At 49.1% G+C, this 19,836-nt stretch overlaps 1 protein-coding gene across 2 annotated transcripts in view; it reads left to right on the forward strand.

The window, feature by feature from the left end:
• ANP32A (acidic nuclear phosphoprotein 32 family member A) overlaps positions 1-19,836 on the forward strand; it is a 29,980-nt gene that overhangs the window by 7,540 nt on the left and 2,604 nt on the right. The window contains exons 2-6 of one of the 2 annotated variants that reach the window (XM_064157871.1): positions 12,071-12,220; positions 12,404-12,526; positions 14,997-15,195; positions 16,085-16,195; positions 18,255-18,352. In XM_064157871.1, coding sequence (XP_064013941.1) covers positions 12,071-12,220; positions 12,404-12,526; positions 14,997-15,195; positions 16,085-16,195; positions 18,255-18,352 — 681 coding nt within the window. The remainder of the gene's footprint in view (positions 1-12,070; positions 12,221-12,403; positions 12,527-14,996; positions 15,196-16,084; positions 16,196-18,254; positions 18,353-19,836) is intronic. The other variant, XM_064157872.1, reaches the window with a different exon arrangement.

The following is a 19,836-nucleotide window of genomic DNA, read 5'->3' on the forward strand; positions in this document are numbered from 1 at the left end:
TCTCACAGAGATGCTCCAGGCCCCTCAGCATGTTTGTAGTCTGCACTGGACTCTCTTGCGTATTTCCCTGTCTCTCTTGAGCTGGAGAGCCCAGAACTGGACCCAGTATTCCAGATGTGGTGCCACTGGGGCAGAGTAGAGGATTAGGAGAACCTCCCTTGACCTGTTGGCCACACTCCTCTTCATGCACCCCAGGAGACCATTTGCTTTCTTGGCCATGAGGGCCCATTGCTGCCTCATGGTGACCTCTTTGTCCACCAGGTCCTTCTCTGCAGAGCTGCTTCCCATCAGCTCAACCTCTTGCCTGTACTGGTGAAAGGGGATTATTTCTCCCCAGGTGTAGGCCCCTACACTTGCCCTCGTTGAACTTCTTGAGGTTCTCTGCCCAACTCTTCAGCCTGTCCAGGTCTCACTGAACGACCACGCAGCCTGACAGGGTGTCACCACTCCTCCCAGCTTTGTATCATCAGCAAACTGGCAGAGGATCCACTCTGTCCCTTCACTGAGGTCATTGATGAAGGTATTGAATAAGACTGAACCCAGAAGCAAGCCCTGGGTAACTACCCAGAGAAGCAAACAACATTTCTGTGAATACTAAGAAGCATTTAATGGAAAAATCAATTTAATCTTGTAGTTGAAACTCAGTTTTTACTGAGTTTTGCTGCTCACAGTAGGAAGAAAACCCCCAAACTGTCTGCTGTTGAATGAAACAGCTTTTGGTGTCACTAGAGCTTGATCTTGATTTATTAATCAGTGTGGAGCTCATGCATATGGCTCCACTGACCCTTGTAGATGTGTGTGTGTGTATTGATGTGACTCATGGGGTTTCTTGGGTGGAGAGGGTGGTGAGTTTTGAGAAAGAATTAACCTACCATTGTATTTCTGGAAGTGTTTTGATGCTGGGGATGCCTTATAATGGGATGTAAGACATAAAATTACTAAGGCTCTTCACCCTTCTACTTCTGTGCTTCACTTAGACCCTTAGTTCCACAGCAGAGAGAGTGAAGGGGTGTAAAATGAGCTGGAGCTGTATGTGTTACTCTCAGGGTTATGGCTCTGCTATCTAAAATATTAGAGGGTGAAAAAAGCTGAATTTATTGATACTGAGCCAGGTTTGTATGTTTGTTTTTTTTTTCTTCTAGCTCTGCAAGCAGCTTTAAGCTGTGAACACAGAGCAGCTTTGATTTAAGGGAGAGAAAAAAATCCCAACCCCCAACACAGAACAACAACCAAATGAACAAAGCAACAGAAGTTTCCTGTCTCTCCTCCCCTTCTCCTTTGCCCGGGCTGGGGATTGTCCCCCATACAGACAGAGCAGCCAGGGAAGAAGCCTCTAACTTTGCTCATCCTTCTGGCAGTTAATATGGAGTGAGCTCAATTTGAGGGGTTGCCCTGTCATAGGACAAAGGGTAACAGGATTTGAATGCAAGAAGTCCCATCTAAAGATGAGGAGAAACTTCTTTAAGGGTGACAGAGCACTGGAGCAGACTGCCCTGAGACGTGATGGAGTTTCAGTCTCTGGAGACATTCAGAACCCACCTGGACGTGTTCCTGTGTGACCTTCTCTGGGTGACCCTGTCTTGGCAGGGGGGTTGGACTCATTAATACTCTCCAGAGGTTCCCTCCAACCCCCTACCATTCTGTGATTCTGTAGTTCTGTGAAAGGTGGCTTTAAACTGCTATTTAACTGCATCACTTTGAACTTGGGGACAATGATTTAACAATCTGCTTAAGGCTTGGCTGTGACAGATGTCCATGGAGATGTCCATGTGGTCACTAGGTCGATTCTTGGGCTCTAAGCAAATGTTTTCATGCAGTTCCTTGGTTGCACTCTTGTCTGGAGTAAATCCGATTTTCTTCATCGTGTGATTGTGGGATCAACTAAACTAAATACTAGAGTGCTTGCTAGGATGTAGTTTACAAACACAGAGTAAACCTGTAGGAGAACCATGACTTCATGGTCAAAGACAGCAGTATTGGAGTGTTGCTGCTTGGAGTGAAAAAAAGAGAAGCACCAATGCTGCATCGAAGTGATGCTGGGAGTTCAATTATGGGCTTTTAAACCCCCCTGTGAAACATTTGAAGCTGGAAGAGGGGAGATTTAGACTGGAGATGAGGAAGAAATTCTTTCCAGTGATGGTGGTGAGACACTGAAACAGGTTGTCTAGGGAGGTTGTGGATGTCCCCTCTTTGGAGGTGCTCAAGGCCAGGTTAGATGAGGCCTTGAACAGCCTGCTCTAGTGGGAGGTGTCCCTACCCATGGCAAGGGAGTTGGAACCAGGTGAGCTGCAAGGCTCCTTCCAACCCATACCATTCTATGGAAAGTCTAAAAGGAGGATGGAGCCAGGTGGAGCTCAGTCACTGCTCCCAAGGAACAAGTGATAGCATAAGAAGAAATGGCCTCAAGTTGCACCAGAGGAGGTTTAAGTTGAACATAAGAAACAATTTCTTCCCTGGAAGGGTTGTCAAGTCCTGTGCCAGGCTGCCCAGGGCAGTGGTGGAGTCTCCATTTGTGAAGATGTGGTGCTGAGGGACATGGTTTAGTGGTGGGCTTGGTAGTGTTTGGTTGGGCTCGACAAGCTGGATTATTTCTTCCAATCCAAACAATTCTGGGTTTCCAAAATCACATGTTGGGTTGGGAAAGAAAAAGCCTTTAGTGTTGCCTGCAGCTGGTGACTTTTTTCCTGCTTTGCTTTTGCTTGTGGATCTTGGGGTTAGGAGATGTCAGTACCCGTGGACTTCTCCCTCTCTTATTGAATGCTGTTGTCTCCTTGGCTAGCTCCTCATGCCCAGATGTCTTCCTGGGGCAGTGCTGACCTGCCCAGGAGGACCAGCCAAGGATTATCCTCCTGAAGGGGCGTCCCCACTGGCACCCAGGCATGGCCCTAGCCTTGCTTCCCCTCCGTGTGCTCTACCAGAGGCAGATAGAGGCCACAGGCAAGCCTGGGGAGGCTCAACAGCTCTTGAGGTGTCTCTTAGTTGACACACAGCAGCCCAGAAGCTGCTCTGATTCGGGTTGGAGATAATTTGGTGCTCCTCTCGATCTTTTCCACCAGGAGCTGAACATTTTGTAGTCTTGCTCTGCTGTGTGGTTGAATCACAGGAGGCTCCACGTGGCTGAAGATCTGTCTTGAATGTAGGTAGTGGATGGCACGTGGTGCCATCTTGTATGTATTCAGTTCTTCAGCTTGGTTACAGACCAGAGAAGTTGGAACACATTTTTGAGCCTTCAGAGGAGCTTTGTTAGCCCAAGGTGTTGAGGAGCCTGTTTGTTCAAGTGGAATTGCTTTTTGGCCTAATCACATTCCAGAGAGTATCCAAAATGGAAATTCGTGCAACAGAGGAAGCTTGTAGCATGAGTATGGAGAGCTTTAGATCTTTGCCATCAGGGAGTGAAGGATGAACAATGGGTTTCTGCAAGACATGGGTGTCATCTTAAGCCTTTGAACCCATGCCTTTCTCAGCAGATCAGAACCTTGTGACCATGGAAGGTTGGCTTCTCTTAAGCTTTGCTGCACAAATTGGGTGGAACAGAAACCTAAGCAGAAGGATTTCTGCTCACAGACCTCCAGATCTGCACAAATACAGGTCTAGAATAGAATACAAGAACTGGAAGGGCACAGCTCTTGGCTGTCTGGTTGCAGTAGATCCCAGTGGTCATGTTTTACTGTGGAGTGATGCCAGGCTTTGGAGACAAAAAATCTCCCCCAAGACAAAAATCTAAGTGTCTCAAAATGGTCGTGTGTCTAAGAGAGGATAAATCTCTCTCTGCTTTCAGAAGTAGTTTGGACTTTGCTTCTACTTACCACAGCAGGCTTCTCTTGCTCTTCTCAGCTCTGTCCTCCTCCAAGTGAGGTTTCTCATGAGTTAAGAGGTGTGAAGGACTCACTTCAGTGCTCTGGAGCACACCGGAACTGCTAGAGTGGGTCCAGAGGAGACCACAAAGATGATCAGGGAGCTGGAGCACCTCCTCTACAAAGGCAGGCTGCAAGAATTGGGCTCTTCAGCCTGGAGAAAAGAAGTCTCCAGGGAGCCATTATAGCAGCCTTCCAGTGTTTGAAGGGGGCTGCAGAACAATCATAGAATGGCTTAGGTTGGAAGGGACCTTAGAGATCATTTACTCCAACCCCCCTGCTATGGGCAGGGATGCCTCTCAAGTAAACCAGGTTGCTCAAGGCCTCATCCAATCTGGCCCTGAACACCCCCAGCAGGGAGGCATCCACAGCCTCCCTGGGCAGCTTATTCCAGAGTCTCACCACCCTTGTACTGAAGAACTTCTTCCTAAGATCCAATCTAAACTTACTCTCCCTCAGCTTCGAACTATTGCCTCTTGTCCTGTCACTAGACACCCTTATGAAAAGTCTTTCTGCTGCCTTCCTGTAGGCTCCCTTCAGGTGTCGGAAGGCAGCTGGAGAGGGACTCATTACAAAGGCATGAAGTGACAGGACAAGGGCTAATGGCTTCAAAATGGAAGGATCTTGAACAAGATTTTGCATTAGTAAGAAATGCAAGGGTGGTGAGGCACTGGAATTGGTTGCTTAGAGACCTTGTGGAGACTCCAAGCGTGAAAATGTTGAAAGCCAGGTTGGATGAAGCCTTGAGCAGCCTGGTCTAGTGGAAGGTGTCCCTGACCATGGCAGGGGGTTGGAACTAGATGGATTTTAAGGTCCTTTCCAACACCAGACCATTCTGTGTGTCTCTGATTTGGCTGGCAGCAGTGAAAGACAGAGTTAACACTCCCATCTCTACCTGCTTTTGTTGATTTAAATGCCACATAGTGGGACAATGCTGTCCTGGGGGTACCATATGCAGCTTCAAAAGCATCTGCTCTCTTGTGCTGAAAATGAGCTGTTCCAGCCTCTGCTGCTTTTGAAGGCAGCAGAATGATGTGGTACTTGTAAATTTGCCATTTATCTTCACAACTGTGTCCTCCTTTCACCTCCTTAAGCTTTCAATTGCAGACTAGCATTGGGGAGCTTAGTCCCAGGTTCTTGGGTCTCCCAGCCCATGGTCTGCAGGCTTTTGAAGGTGAAAACTGCCTTTTTTTCTTTTACATATTACAAAGGAAATGTCAATTAAATTAATTCTTAGGTTGAAGGTTGGACTTGATGATCTTAAAGGTCTCTTCCAACCAAAACAATTCTATGGTTCTGTGAAAGGTCAAGGTGGCAATGTGTGTCTCAATATTTGTCTGCATGTCATTGTACTCTGTTGATTGTGTTGATGACTCCAGAGCACAGTCAAGGGAGGTAGGGGGATGTCTGCTAGGTCCTGTGTACAGCCAGTGAGTCCCTTGTCACTTGTGGTGGCTCCCCTGAGGGCCAGTGAGACATAGCTGCTTGTCCTTACCCTTGAAAGAGGTTGGATCTCACAGGAGCCCCCGTGGTTGTATTAAAGCTGCTGTAAATGCATTTGGAACACAGCTTCATGCTTCACACCATCCTAGGAGGCGGATAAGTGTCCCTCATTATCAAGCAGGCCACAATGTAGAATGTGATGTCATGAAAACCCTGAAGAGCTAGAGAAGATGCTGAGGCCCACAGCAAGCAGTGCAGCAGCACAGATGTGATGCTGTGCTGGAAGTGGCCAGGAGTGCCAGAAATAGAAACTGTGATGACCTCAAGAACAAGTCCAAGGCTTGTGGTCCAAACAGTGTATTGGAGAAGCACAAAATCATAGAATCACAGAATGCATCAAGTTGGAAGGGACTGTGTCATTTTGTCCAACCACCCTGCAGTCAGCAGAGACATCTCCAAGTAGAGCAGGTTGGTCAAAGCCCCATCAAATTTGACCTTGAATGTCTTCATGAATGGGGCCTCTACCACTTCCCTGGGCAACCTGTTCTAGTATTGCATCACTGTCATTGTGAAGAACTTCCTCCTTATGTCCAGCCTAAACCTCCTCTGCTCCAGTTTCTAACCATTGCTCCTTGTCCTCTCACCACAGGCCCTTCTAAACAGTCTCTCTCCAGTCTTCCTGTAATTCCCCCTTCAGATGTTGAAATGAAGCTCAGAGATCTCCCTGAAGCCTTCTCTAGGCTGAACATCCCAAACTCTGGCAGCCTGTCCTCATCGGAGAGGTGTTCCAGCTCTTTGATCACCTTCATGGCCCAATCTCAAACCATAGAATCATTTCAGCTGGATAAGCCCTTTAAACTCACAGAGTCCAACCATCCTCTGACTCTGCCCAGTCTGATGCTAAGCCATGTCCCTCAGTGCTACATTTCTGCCTCTTTTAAAATCTCACATGGGCCTGCTGCAGCATGAGGGCTGAGATCAGCAAACCACAAGAGCAGCACTGAAGCAGAAGGACGTGGACAACCAGGAAGCACCTGCTCAAGCAGATGGCACCTGCTCGACAGGGGGAGAGAGACAGCAGAGCCCCAGGCCACCCTGGGAATGCAGAAGACACAGCCTGGGCCAGGAATGCTTGGCAGTTGAAGCACTGTGATGTGCAATATGCCAACCCAGGCCACCTGATAGGGCTTTATCACAAATCCCATCAAAGATGTGGCTGCATCCTACAGGAACCAACCTAGCCACCTGCATGTTAGGTCTTCTGCTAGATGTTCACCTGCAGGCGCCTTTTTAGCTGTTTGGGTGAGGGCTGTGCTGCTGCTGCTGCTGGTGGTGGATGGGCACCTGGGGCATGCTGCTTTGCTGCTGCTTCTCACTAGGTACCAGTTTTGGGGGAAGATAAGTACAGGTCATGGGGTTTGTCTTGTTCATTAGTTCCTACTCCAATTAGTGCTTGGATTACTTATGCAGCATGGCCCAGGCAGTGACAATCATAGAGTCATAATCATAGAATCAACCAGGTTGGAAGAGACCTCCAAGATCATCCAGCCCAACCTAGCACCCAGCCCTAGCCAACCAAATAGACCATGGCACTAAGTGCCTCATCCAGGCTTTGCTTCAACACCTCCAGGGATGGTGACTCCACCACCTCCCTGGGCAGCCCATTCCCATGCCAATCACTCTCTCTGCCAACAACTTCCTCCTAACATCCAGCCTAGACCTCCCCTGGCACAAGATTAACAACAGACAATCTCTGCAGGTTATGTTGTCTCCTGGAAGTAGCTGGATTTAGATTGGATATTAGGAAGAAACTCTTCCTTGTGAGGGTGGTGAGACAATGAAACAGGTTGCCCGAGCAGTTGTGGAGGCTGCAAGCCTGAAGCTGTTTAAGGCCAGGCTGGATGAGGCCTTGAGCAGTCGGGTCCAGCAGGAGGTGTCCATGACCATGGCTGGGGATTGGAACTAGATGATCTTTAAGGTCTCCTCCAACCTAAAACATTCTGTGATTGGCAGGGTGGCTTAAGGTGGCATTGGGCTGACTTTAGGTAGTGGCAAGCTAATTTTGGTGGCATTGACCTGGTTTTAGATGGTGGTGAGCTATTGCAGGTGGTACTGAGCTTGGTTTAGGTGGTGGTGAGCTGTTTCAGGTGGTATTGAGCTGGTCCTGTGTATGAGGGATTTCATCCTTTTGCTTCTTAGATTTTGGATTGTCTTCATTTTGAGTTGTTTCTTCTTCTGAGGAGTAAGGTTCTTGCAGAAGCAATTGAACTTTTGATCACATAATGATCAAATCTGCTTCTTCTTTTGCTGTCTCCCAAATGAGCTCCTCAATTTGGCCACTTCCAAACCTGGCTGGTTTGATTCTGTGGAGTTGTTTTGGCTGTACCTCTGCCCAGTGTTTTGGTACTGGGCGCAGCAAGAGAGTGTTTCAATTCTGTCTCAATTTTTCTGCCAAGCAGAGAGGAAGCAGCAATCTTGCCCTAAAAGGAGCAAACTAAGAGTGGAAGCCAGTTGGATCTTTTGCCACCATATTAAAAGGTTTTTCTTCAGCATCCATTGCTGTTTTCAGCTCCCTCAAACCCCTTTTCTACCTCCTAGGCAGCTTTGTCCAGTTCTTCCTTTGCCTTCTCACCTGTGCCCTTGTACTGGGCATTGGTGAGGCCACATCTCAAATCCTGGATTCTGGTTTGGGTCTCTCGCTCCAAGAAGGATATTCAGGATCTGGAGCAGGTTCAGAGGAGGGCAACAAAGCAGGTGAAGGGTCTGGAGAACAGGGCTGGTGAGGAGTAGCAGAAGGAACTGGATTTGTTCAGCCTGCAGAAGGGGAGGCTGAGAGGAGACCTGAGTCTCTGCAGCTCCATGAAAGGAGGTTGGAGGCAGGTGGGGGTTGATCTCTTTTCTGTAGTGTCAGGTGAAAGAATGAGAGGAAATGGCCTGAAATTGTGCCAGGGGAGGTTTAGGTTGGAGATTAGGAACAATTTCTTCCCTGCAAGAGTGGTCAGGCATTGGAACAGGCTGCCTGGGGTGGTGGTGTTCAAAGAAGATGTGGGCATGGCACTTGGGCATGTCGTTCAGAGGCCATGGTGGTATTGGGTTGAAGGTTGGACTCAAGGATCTTGGAGGTCTTCCAACTGAAAGAATTCTATGATTTCATCCTGCCCTTGAAGAGGACGATGGATATCTCAGCTCCTGGGGTGAGGGCAGATGCTATTTCTTTCTCTTTGTGAGGTTTAGGTGTTGCTTTTCTCACTGCCTTTGCTCTGCTGCACAGCTCAGAGCTAGAGCTGCCTCCGAGCTCTGATGCCTGTTGCAGACGCAAGCATTTTCCCTCCCTCAACTCCTGCCTTGCTTCACCTTCTAACTGCTGGAGCAGGTCTAGAGCTGCAGGAAGCTGGAGCATCTGTGTCTCGAGAAAAGAAGGCTCCAGGGAGACTTTAGAGCAGCCTTTTAGTATTTGAAAGGGGCTACAGGACTGCTGAGGAGGGACTTTTTCTAAGGTCTTGTGATAGGACAAGCTGGAAGAGGGGAGAGTTAGACTGGAGATTGGGAAGAAATTCTTTCCATTGGGGATGGTGAGACACTAGAACAGGTTGCCCAGGGAGATTTTGGATGCTTCCTGCCTGGAAGTGTTCAAGGCCAGTTTGGATGAGGCCTTGAGCAGCCTGTTCTAGTGGGAGGTGTCCCTGCCCATGGCAGAGGGGATTGGAACTAGAAGATCTTGAAGGTCCATTCTCTGAACCCATAAATGCTATGTGAGCTCTTCCAAACTTCCTTTCCAAAGAGAAGACAAAACCAGACCTCGATACTCTTCACAAGCATACAGACATCAGCCCCTTCCTGCAGACAACTTCTCCTCCCTGCACCAAAGTGTTGTCTGTAGGTGGGTGCTGGGATGAGCCACTTCGCTGGTCCAGGGAGATAACAGGGTGGGCAGGGGCTTTGTGTGCTGCTGAGTGAGGACAGATAGCAAGAAGGCAGCTGCTGGAATTGTGGGGCAGAGCTTCTTTATTTGACTGTTTTTTTTCTTGGTCTTTTTGGTTTTGGTGTAAGCCTGTGTGAAGCAGATGACTGAGGAAACTTAGTTTGTGCCCAAAATGCTCTTACTGGAGGATCCTGATACTTACAGACTGGTAGTACAGTAAGAAGATAGGCATCATAGAATGGTTTGAGTTGGAAGAGACCTTAAAGATCAGCCTGTTCCAACAACATGTTTGCTTTTTGCTGTCCCAATTTGAAAGCAAAAAAGTGGTGGTTTGGTTTTTTTTTTTCAATAGTTTAATTTGGGAATTCAGTCTTGGGTTTTGTTTTCCCCAGTGGAATAGATTATGTAGGCTCAGAGCTTTTGACTTGATCCTTGGTTCCTTCTAACCACCCTAAAATTCTTCTGGAGAACTTCTAGTGTAGTCATTCCCTATCCTAATTCTTCTAGGAAAATTGTAGAGCCTTGGAAAAAAAAAAAATCTTATTTCCTGTCTAAGCCTGATCCTCCTACTCTCAATGAATCACTTGTCCTCCTGTGTTGCTTTGGGCTGACTTCCCTCTTGACTTCAGTGCCTGGGATTTAATTAGAAATCTCAGGATGGTTTATTGGGAGCTGTAAAAAACAACAGCAACAACAACAGCAAAAAAAACCCACAACAACACAAAAGAAAACCTCAACCAAACAACCCCTACTACATGGGATTAAAGGCAAATAAATCAAAACATTAAATATTTGCATATTAACTGTCCTCTGTGTGAACTGAAGTGTTGCATCATCTCTGCAAGCTGCTTTGATCCCCTCCTCAGCTTAAAGCATCACCTCTGTTCTTTCCAAACCTATGGAGAAACCTCAAAGGCAGGCTGGGGCCTGCAGAATTTCCATGTTTGTGGCTGTTGTACAGATGCAGAATAACCCCACGGGTCCCAGAATGTCAGGATGTTCCCCAGATGGGTGGGTCTTTCCTCTGGACTCCCAGCCTGTGGTAGTAAAGCTTTCCCAGAGCTGACTCCAACTCATCTTCTGAAGAACTCCTCTTCAAAAGAACTTGAATCCCTTGAGACTGCCCTGGTTTGGGGACAAAAAGCAGCCCTTTTAGTCGGGGTGAGATGTGTTTGGAGGCCTTTTTTTATGGATGCTGTTGTTGGAGGTAGCACCTGTGAAAAAAGTGGTGCTTAAAAACAATGACGACCCCCACACACAGGGTAAACACCCGTGGGGTGCCCAGCTTTGGGTGGCAGGCTGGTCCTCTGCTGCCCAGCCTCATGGGGACATTATCTTCAAGCCTCCCTGCTGCTGCAGGGCAAGGGAGATAAGGCTTTGCTCGCTAAACCTCCCCTCCCAGCATCGTTTCATAGATCATAGAATGGTTTGAGTTAGAAGGGACCTTAAAGATCATCCAGTTCCAAACCCCTGCCGTGGGCAGGGACACCTTCCACTAGCCCAGGTTGCTCAAGGCCTCATCCAACCTTGCCTTGAACACCTCTGGGGAGGGGGGGTACCCACAACCTCCCCAGGGCAGCCTGTGCCAGTCTCATCACTCCCTGGAAAGAATTTCTTCCTCATCTCTAGTCTAGTTCTGCCTTCATCTCTTGTCATTGCCCACCAAAGCAGTTGCCTATGAAGATCTTCCCTTAAAGTAGCCAGCATCAGAAGGTATGTGAGAGTGAAGGACTCCAACAAGACCTGCTTTAGGACCCCCCCAGCCCTTGTTGTGGGTTTCAGAAGTCTGTGAGCAGAGTTTGTCCATACTTGGAAAGCTCCAATAATTCCTGGAGGCAGGGAGAAGCAGTTTTAGTGGCTGATGATCTGTGGTAATAGCACAGGAGTTTAAAAACAAAGTGACTGGGTGTGTGGTTTTCAGGATGTTTGTTGCTTGCATTTGGCAAAGACCAGACTGCTTCTAACAACCAGCTTGGTTAAGCCAGGATTAATGTTTCTGGGCTGTTTACATTGATTATGGGACAACACAAAGGTGGGAAGTCGAAGCCAGGCCAGATATCTCTGTGTCTGAAACCCTTCATAGAATCTTACAGTTGTTTGGGTTGGAAAAAGATCTCTAAGATTGAGTCCCGCTGTCAGCCCAACCCAGCACCACCATGGTCATTGAACCATGTCCCAAAGTCCCATGTCTACATGTTTCTCAAACACTCCCAGGGCTGGTGACTCCACCACCTCCCTGGGCAGCCTGTTCCAGTCACTGACTGCTCTTGCAGGAAAGAAATTGTTCTTAATCTCCAACCTGAACCTGCCTTTGCAACATTTCAGGCCATTTCCTCTTGATCTATCTCCTGATATTAGGGAGGAGAGACCAACCCTCTCCTGGCTCCAGTCTCCTTTTCAGGGAACTGTAGAGAGCCATGAGAGGTCTCCCTTCTGAGCAGCCCAGCAAGAGCAGGGGTCAGGCAGTGAAAATAACCACGTACACACTGGTTTGCTGGAATACCTTGCCGAGAAGGAATGGACTGAAGCTTGGACAGGGGAGATTTAGAGTGGAGATTAGGAAGCAATTCTTTCTAGTGAGGGTGGAACAGGTTGCCCAGGGAGGCTGTGGATTTCCCCCTCCCTGGAGATGTTCAATGTTGGACAAGGTCTTGAGCAGGCTGTTGTAGCGGGAAGTGTCCCTGCCCTTGGCAGAGGAGGCTTGGAACCAGATGACCTTTAATGTCACTTCCAACTGAAACCACAATATGATTTTTTTGCCTGATCTGTGCCATCCTTTGCTTGTTGGGTGAAACTTTGCTCCTCCATGCTGAAGGCTCTACAGACAACTGTTGTTTGGTTTTCTTTCCAGGTTAAAGAACTGGTTCTTGACAACTGCAAGTCAAACGAAGGCAAAATCGAAGGCCTGACAGATGAGTTTGAAGAGCTGGAATTATTAAGTACAATCAACGTAGGCTTAAACTCAGTTGCAAACTTACCAAAGTTAAACAAACTGAAGAAGGTAAAATCAAGTCTCCTCTGCTACAAGGGGCTACAGGGGGTATGAGGGAGGGGGTCCCTCTCTGCGCCCTGCTGCGTGTATAAACCAGCTGTGTGCCTCAAGACATGGGTCCAGCTGGTTTTTTTTGCACTGTGTGGTACATGTTTGCACTGCAAACTCAGAGTGTTGCTGTGCCTTTTTCAGCTCGAGCTGAGCGACAACAGAGTCTCAGGAGGACTGGAAGTGTTGGCAGAGAAGTGTCCGAACCTCACGCATCTAAACCTAAGCGGCAACAAAATAAAAGATCTTGGGACAATAGAACCTCTGGTAAGTCAGAGTGGGGCATGGGGAGCTCAAAACCTGGTTTGTCAGCACTGCTGTGGAGTTACACAGTGATTTGGGTGGGAAAGGACGTTAAGAGTTTTTCTAGTCCAACCCTGCTACAGTCAGCAGGGACACCTGCAACTAGAGCACGCTGCTCAGATACCCAAACAACCTGACCTGCAGTGGTTCCAGGGATGGGGCATCTCCCACCTCTCTGGGCAGCCTGGGCCATGGTTTCACCACCCTCAGTGCCAAACGTTTCTGCTTTCCCTCTAGTCTGAACCTCCCTTTTACTTTAAATTGTCACCCCTTGTCCTGTCACAACAGGCCCTGCTCAGAAGTTTGTCCCTAGCTGTCTCTTTGGCCCCTTGAATCACTGAAAGGCCACCAGAAGGTCTCCCTCGAGCCTTCTCCAGGCTGAACAATCCAAACTCTCTCAGCCTGGCCTCACAGCAGAGCCCTTCCAGCCCTCCCAGCATTGCCGTGGCCTCCTCTGGCCCCGCTCCAACAGGTCCATGTTGCTGCGATGAGGACTCCAGAGCTGGCCCCAGCACTGCAGGTGAGGTCTCAGCAGAGCAGAGGGGCAGAATCCCTTCCCTCCCCCTGCTGCCCACACTGCTGGGGATCAGCCCAGGCGATGGCTGACTTTTGGGCCTGTGAGGGCACATTACTAGCTCCTGTTCACCTTGGAGTAGAGGCATTATGACCTCGGAAAGCCAAAGCCCCTTGCAGTGGAACGTCCCTGTGTGTGCCGTGGACTCAGCCTGGCCCCAGGCTGTCCCCAGCCCTCCCCCGGGGCTGTGCCTGCTGCCTGGGCAGCTGCTTCCCTCTAGTGGCTGCTGGTCTGGGGAGCACTCCATCCTTCCATGCTGCCCTAGGCTCTGGGTTGGCCTCCCACACGAGCTCTGCTTGAGCTTGGTGAGTTCTCCTGGCATGCTTTGGGTCTAAGTTCTCCATCTGCCACTTTTGCTCAGAGTGCAACGTGTGCCACTGGTGACTGCAGCACTGTGGGCTTCCAAACTGAGCTTACTCACTGTAGCTGGGTAGAGATCACTGAGCCTGCAACTTACTCCTTCTGCTTTCTGTTAATCAGACTGGAGATGAGGAGGAAATTCTTTCATTGAGGGTGGTGGGACACTGGCACAGGTTGCCCAGGGAGATTGTGGATGCCCCCTCCCTGGAGGTGTTCAAGGCCAGGTTGGATGAGACCTTTAGATGCCTTGTTTAGGGGGAGATGTCCCTGCCTGTGGCAGAAGGGTTGGAACTAGATGATTTTCAAGGTCCCCTCCAACCCAAACCATTCTGTGAATTAATGAATTCTTCTGCTCACAATCATTTTGCTTTTTACCTCAAGTGCTGACACCAAGTTTGTCAGGTCTTAGTTCCAGAAAGCCTCCAAGTGCCCATTCTGTGCTCTGTCATAGCTGGTAGTTTGTCAGCTCTTTGCTCCCCAGAAGTGAAGTGTTCCATCTCATCCTTATTCCCCAAATACTTCCTCTTAAAATGTCTCAGGGAGCAGTTCTCAGCTGAGTCCCTCTCAAATCTCCCACCCCCCAGCAGAAAGGAGAGCAGAGCAGTTAAACTCTTGTAGCTAACAGATGAGAGAGAGTGGACTGTAACTGGTCCCAGTTTCAGCCTAATGGTTTTCTTGATGTCACCATTACTCTACACATGAAACTCCAGAAGGGAGAGATTTCCTAATGCTTGCTACAAATCCTCAGCTGCTTCTGCTTTTGTTGTTAATGCTTTGAAGTACTGTGGGCAATGCAGACAACACCTCCTCTAAAATAATAACTACAATAATAACTAAAAAAAACCCCAAAATTAAAACCAGGAATTGAATTCTTGTTCAGTTTGTGATTTCATTTTTCCAAATGCTAAGGAGCAGTCATGAAATTGTTCAAGATCTCTCCTAGCAAAAATTATTGTGGCCAAAGAATTGTCTGTTCCTTTTGCTTCTCAGCATTGGTGAGGTCCCACCTTGTGTGCTGCCTTCAGTTTTGGGGCCCTTGCTACAAGAAGGACATTAAGGGGCTAGAGCAGAGCCAAAGAACTGTCTAAAGCACAAGGCTCCTGAGGGCCAGCTGAGGAACTGGGGGTTTTCATCCTGGAGAAAAAAAGGCTGAGGGGAGACCTTCTGGCTTTCTCCAACTCCCTGAAAGGAGGTTGTAACCAGGTAGGGGTTGGGACAAAAGGTTTTCCCAGGGGAGGCTGAGGTTGGACACAAGGAACAATTTCTTCATGGATTGGGTTGTCAAGGCCTGTCTCTGGCTGCCCAGGGAGGTGGTGGAACCTCTCCCTCTCTGGAGGAGTTTCAAAGCTGTGTAGATGTGGTTTAGTGGTGGCCTAGCAATGCCTTGAGCGACCTGTTCTAGTGGGAGGTGTCCTATGGCTGGGGGCTGGAACTGGCTGATCTTTGAGGTCCCTGTTCTGTGATTCCATGTGCCATTCTGTGCCTCTTGTTGCTTTGCAGAAGAAGCTAGAAAACCTGAAGAGCCTAGACCTTTTCAACTGCGACGTAACCAACCTGAACGATTACAGAGAAAACGTTTTCAAGCTCCTCCCGCAGCTCACATACCTCGATGGCTACGATCGGGACGACAAAGAAGCACCTGACTCGGATGTAGAGGCCTACTTGAAGGGCTTAGATGACGAGGAGGATGATGAGGATGGTAGGTGAATCGTGCTACTTGGTGTACCTAAGGTAAAAGATGCTGCCTAGTGGATTTTGCTTCCAGCTCTGACTTCTTGGCAAGAGGAATCGTAGAGTTGTTTTGCTTGGAAAAGACCCTTAAGATCACTGGGTCCAACCATCTACACACCACCACTGTGACATTAACCCATGGCCTGGAGTGCCATGTTCACATGTTTCCTTGTTGAGAAGAGTGCGGCCAGCAGGTCAAGGCAGGTTTTCCTCCCCCTCTGCTCTACCTTGGTGAGGTCACATCAGGAGTACTGGGTCCTCTTCTGGGTTCCTCAGTTCAAGAGGGACAGGGAAATACTGGAGAGTGTCCAACAGAGGCTATGAGGATGATCGAGGGACTGGAGCATCTGTCTGATGAAGAAAGGCTGAGAGACCTGAGGCTGTTTAGTCTGGAGAAGATTGAGAAGGGATCTTCTCAGTGCTCAGCAAGAGCCCTCTCTTGGGGCAAGAGGATGGGGCCAGACTCTCTTCAGTGGTAGGACAAAGGGCAACAGGCACAAACTGGAACCCAGGAGGCTGTGGAGCAGGCTGCCTGGAGAGGTCATGGAGTCTCTTTCTCTGGAGAGCATCCAAACCCACCTGGCCATTGTGATGCTGGGCAAGCTGCCGTGGGTGCCCCTGCTTTGGCAGGGGTGTTGGGCTGGGTGATCTGGAAAGGTCCCCTCCAACCCCCACCATTCTGTGATTCTTGAAACACCTCTGGGGACGATGACTCCACCATCTCCTTGGGCAGCCTGTGGCAGTGTCTGAAAGAAGGGTGTTCTCAGCAGCTCGTTCTGGACTGATGTAAAGGAGAGGTCACCTCAGTGTAGAGTGGAAAGGAGCTGGGCAAGACCTTGAAAGAGCTTCTTTCTCAGTCTTGTCTCTAGTGAAAGATCGGGACGACAAAGAAGCGCCGGACTCTGACGCAGAGGGCTACGTGGAGGGCTACGTGGAGGGCTTGGATGATGAGGAGGAAGATGAAGATGGTATGTGAATTTGTGCTACTTGGTGTCTATGAGTTGAAAGATTGATGTGCTGCGTGGTATGTTCTGCTTCCAGCTCTGACTTGTTGGCAGGAGAAGGGTGTCTTCAGTGGTTCCTTCTGTCTGATGGAAAGCAGAAATAGTTCTGAAAGGAGGGAGGCAGGGAAGGAGAGGAGAGAAAGGAGGAGAGGAAGGAAGCAGGAAAGGAGAAAGGCAGAGCATGAACAAGCCACTCTATCAGCCTTCTGTAGTGATAGGGTGGTAGAAAGGCATCAAGAAGAGAAGGAAGGCACTGAAAGAGTGACAAGGAAGCAGTAAACCCCGAGGGATAAGGGGTGTGAGACAGATAGGGGCAAGAAAGGATGGTGTGAACGTGCTGCTGTTTCCAGGAACTATGTGATGAGCAGTTCCTGATGGAGAAGGCTAAGGTGGAGAACTAGGTGTAGAAAAAAGCTGAGTCAAGGCAGTAATGTGAGTTCAGAGTTGCTCCATGAGGACAAAATGAACTGGTTGAGATTGGGCAGAGGAGAGGAGAGTCTGTGTTGAGATCTGCCCAGGGCAGGTGGTGTAAAAGGTACTGATGAAGCAGCAAACAACTGCTTCAATAGTAGGAGAACACAGGGTGGGTGCCAGTGTGGTGTACTTCTTAATGGTAGGAGAACACAGAGTGGGTGCCAGTGTGGTGTACTTCTTAATGGTAGGAGAACGCAGAGTGGGTGCCAGTGTGGTGTACTTCTTAATGGTAGGAGAACACAGAGTGGGTGCCAGTGTGGTGTAGGTGCTGTTGTGCCTCTGCAGCAGCCTGCAGTGGGAGGCCCCAGGGTACCGGTCGGGTCGGTATCTGGCTGAGTTTGGGGAATTTGCTGGACTCTCCAAACCCAGCTGCACAGCAAAAGCAGAAAAGCTGCACTTGCAGTTTTGCCTTGAGTGCTGAATGGGAGCTCTGCTGAGAGGGGCAAGGGCTGCAACAGGGCTGGGCAGAGTGGGGCATGCACAGAAAAGCCCTGAATCCCAGCATGGTGGGGGTTGGAAGGGATCTCATCCGGTCCAACCCCCCTGCTAAAGCAGGGGCACCCACAGTAGCTTGCCCAGCATCACAATGGCCAGGTGGGTTTGGAAGCTCTTCAGACAAGGAGACTCCACAACCTCTTTGGGCAACCTGCTCCAGGGCTCCAGCACCCTAACATCAAAGAAGTTTCTCCTCATCTTCAGATAGAACCTGCTGGGTTCCAGATTGTGCCCATTGCTCCTTGTCCTGTTGTTTGGCACCACTGAGAAGAGTCTGGCTCCATCCTCTTACCCTCCACCCTTTATCTTTTGCTGAGCATTGATCAGATCCCCTCTGAGGTTGCTCTTCTCCAGGTTCAACAGCCCCAGGGCTCTCAGCCTTTCCTCCTCCAGAGATGCTCCAGTTCCCTCATCTTCCCCTGGTGAAGTTTTTCAGCTAACAGCTTCATTAGGGACAGAATCTCCTTACAAGTCTTGGCCTGCATTTGTAATAACACAAAAAAGCTCCAAAACACCATTTCTGTAGCTTGGAAAAATAATTTCTGGTTTGTTGCTTGGGCTAGTTGCAGATAATCTCTTTTCCTCTTGAAAAGAGATTGCAAAGCCCTAAGTTGGACAGTGTGTAAGACTCTTGGATTGCTCTGGCAGCAGAAATGTAAAGGGTGACCCTCAGGGAGGGTTCCCAGTGCATGGCTGGCTTGGAAAGTTCTGCTCTATCCCTGCTGGGAGCAGATGGACACTTGCAGATGAAGAGCTGCAAGTGTCTCACGGGCTCAAAAATGTTTATTGGCAGTGGGAAGTGGAGCAGCTGAAGCTGAAGCAGTCCTGAGGCTGCTGTGACTTAGTGTCACAGCCCTTGAAGGCCTGGAGCCGCTCAGACTGTGGGTGCAGCTGCCACTCAAGCTTGTCACTGGGGCCCAGGACCAACGAAGCTGCCCTCCAGCTATGTTTCTGGTTGCTTCCCCTGTAGGAGGTCACACCTCAGGTGATAATATTGAGGAAAAAAAAAAAAGTAGACTTTAAATGTCTGAGTGTTTTAATCTTGTTTGTGTAGAAGAGGAGTATGATGATGAAGCTCAGGTAGTAGATGACGAAGAAGATGAGGAGGAAGAGGAGGAAGGAGAAGAGGAGGATGTGAGTGGAGAAGAGGAGGTAAGAATTTGTGCAATTAAGCATAGATTCACTGTATGGTTTGGGTTGGGAGGGAACTTAAAGATCTTGTTTCCTGCCATGGGGGCTCCCACTAGCTCAGATTGCTCAAGGCCTCATCCAAACTGGTCTTGGTCACTTCTAGGGAGGGGACATCCGCAAGCCCCCTGGGCAACCTGTTCCAGTATCTCACCACCCTCACTGTAAAGATAACAATGGGTGTGGAGTAACCATGCTGTAACTGGGAAGAGCTGGCTGAGAAATGGATCAAATATTGGAGCTTTTTAGTACTTGAAGTGTGTTCTTCATGTTTGATTTGAGAAGCATCTCAGCGGTGATCGGGGTGGCTTTGAGAGCTGCCTGTCTATGAGCCAGCTGCCATCTAGTGACCACTGACATGAAATCATTCTCTTCACTGGGCTGATGTCACAGATAGCATCAGGAGGGTGGTTTGTGCTGCCTTTGGAGGGCTGGAGTCACAATCCCCATACAGCCATGAGTTGCTGACCCTGTCCTCTCAGTGAGGGTCCCGCTGGGCATGTTCCTTACCATTCCTCAAATTCTTTCTGTGTGTGTAGGATGTGCTGAGCCAGTTATAGTCTGCTGAGGCTTTGCTGGGAGCTCAACTCCTGGGAGTGGGGCTACAACTGGCCTTGGATTGTCTGTCCTCTAGCAAAACAATCAGGGAAGAGACCTTTCAAACTCATCCAGTCCAACCCCACTGCAGTCAGCAGGGACATCTGCAGCTAGAGCAGGTTGCTCAGAGCTCCAAACAGCCTGACCTGGGATGAGTCTAGGCATGGGGCATCTCTCACCTTTCAGAGCTACCTGGGCTAGGCTCTCACCACCCTCAGTGTCAGACATTTCTCCCTTCTCTCCAGTCTGAATCTCCCTCTTCTAGTTCAAACCATCACCCCTTGTCCTGTCACAACAGGCTCTGTGCAAACCTCTGTCCCTCGCTTTCTGATTGGCCCCTTGAAGTCCTGAAAGGCCACCAAAAGGTGTCTCTGGTTGAACACCCCAAGCTCAGCCTGGCCTCATAACACAGACCCTCCAGCTCTCTTGTCATTACTGTGGCCTCCACTGGACCTGTGAAGTCTCAGATCCTTTAGTGCCGCTCCTGAACTTCTGCTCAAGCCCCAGGGATGTCCATGCTTTAACTCTCTCTACCCCTAGAACTGACCAGTCAAGTTTCACTGATCTCAGCCTATTGGATCAGAATTGGCAGCTCTCTATCACCATGAAATCCAAGCCCCATTTCTTAATGAAGTCTCTGATCTCATCACTTGTGATGTTTCTGCAATGAAACTTGGGCCACAGTCCAGTTCTTCTGCACCAAAAACCTGCTCTTACATAAGTGTGTGGGAAGCTTCTGCCTTTCTGTTTGGTGGTTGGTTGAGATGCTTCAAGGACTTGCTGTTGTAAAATGCTGTTGAATTCACAGTGTGAGATGTCCTGCACTGAAACTTACCTTTTTTTAAATCCTT

Source organism: Pogoniulus pusillus, chromosome 17, assembly GCF_015220805.1.
Source record: "Pogoniulus pusillus isolate bPogPus1 chromosome 17, bPogPus1.pri, whole genome shotgun sequence".
NCBI classification, from domain to species: Eukaryota; Metazoa; Chordata; class Aves; order Piciformes; family Lybiidae; genus Pogoniulus; species Pogoniulus pusillus.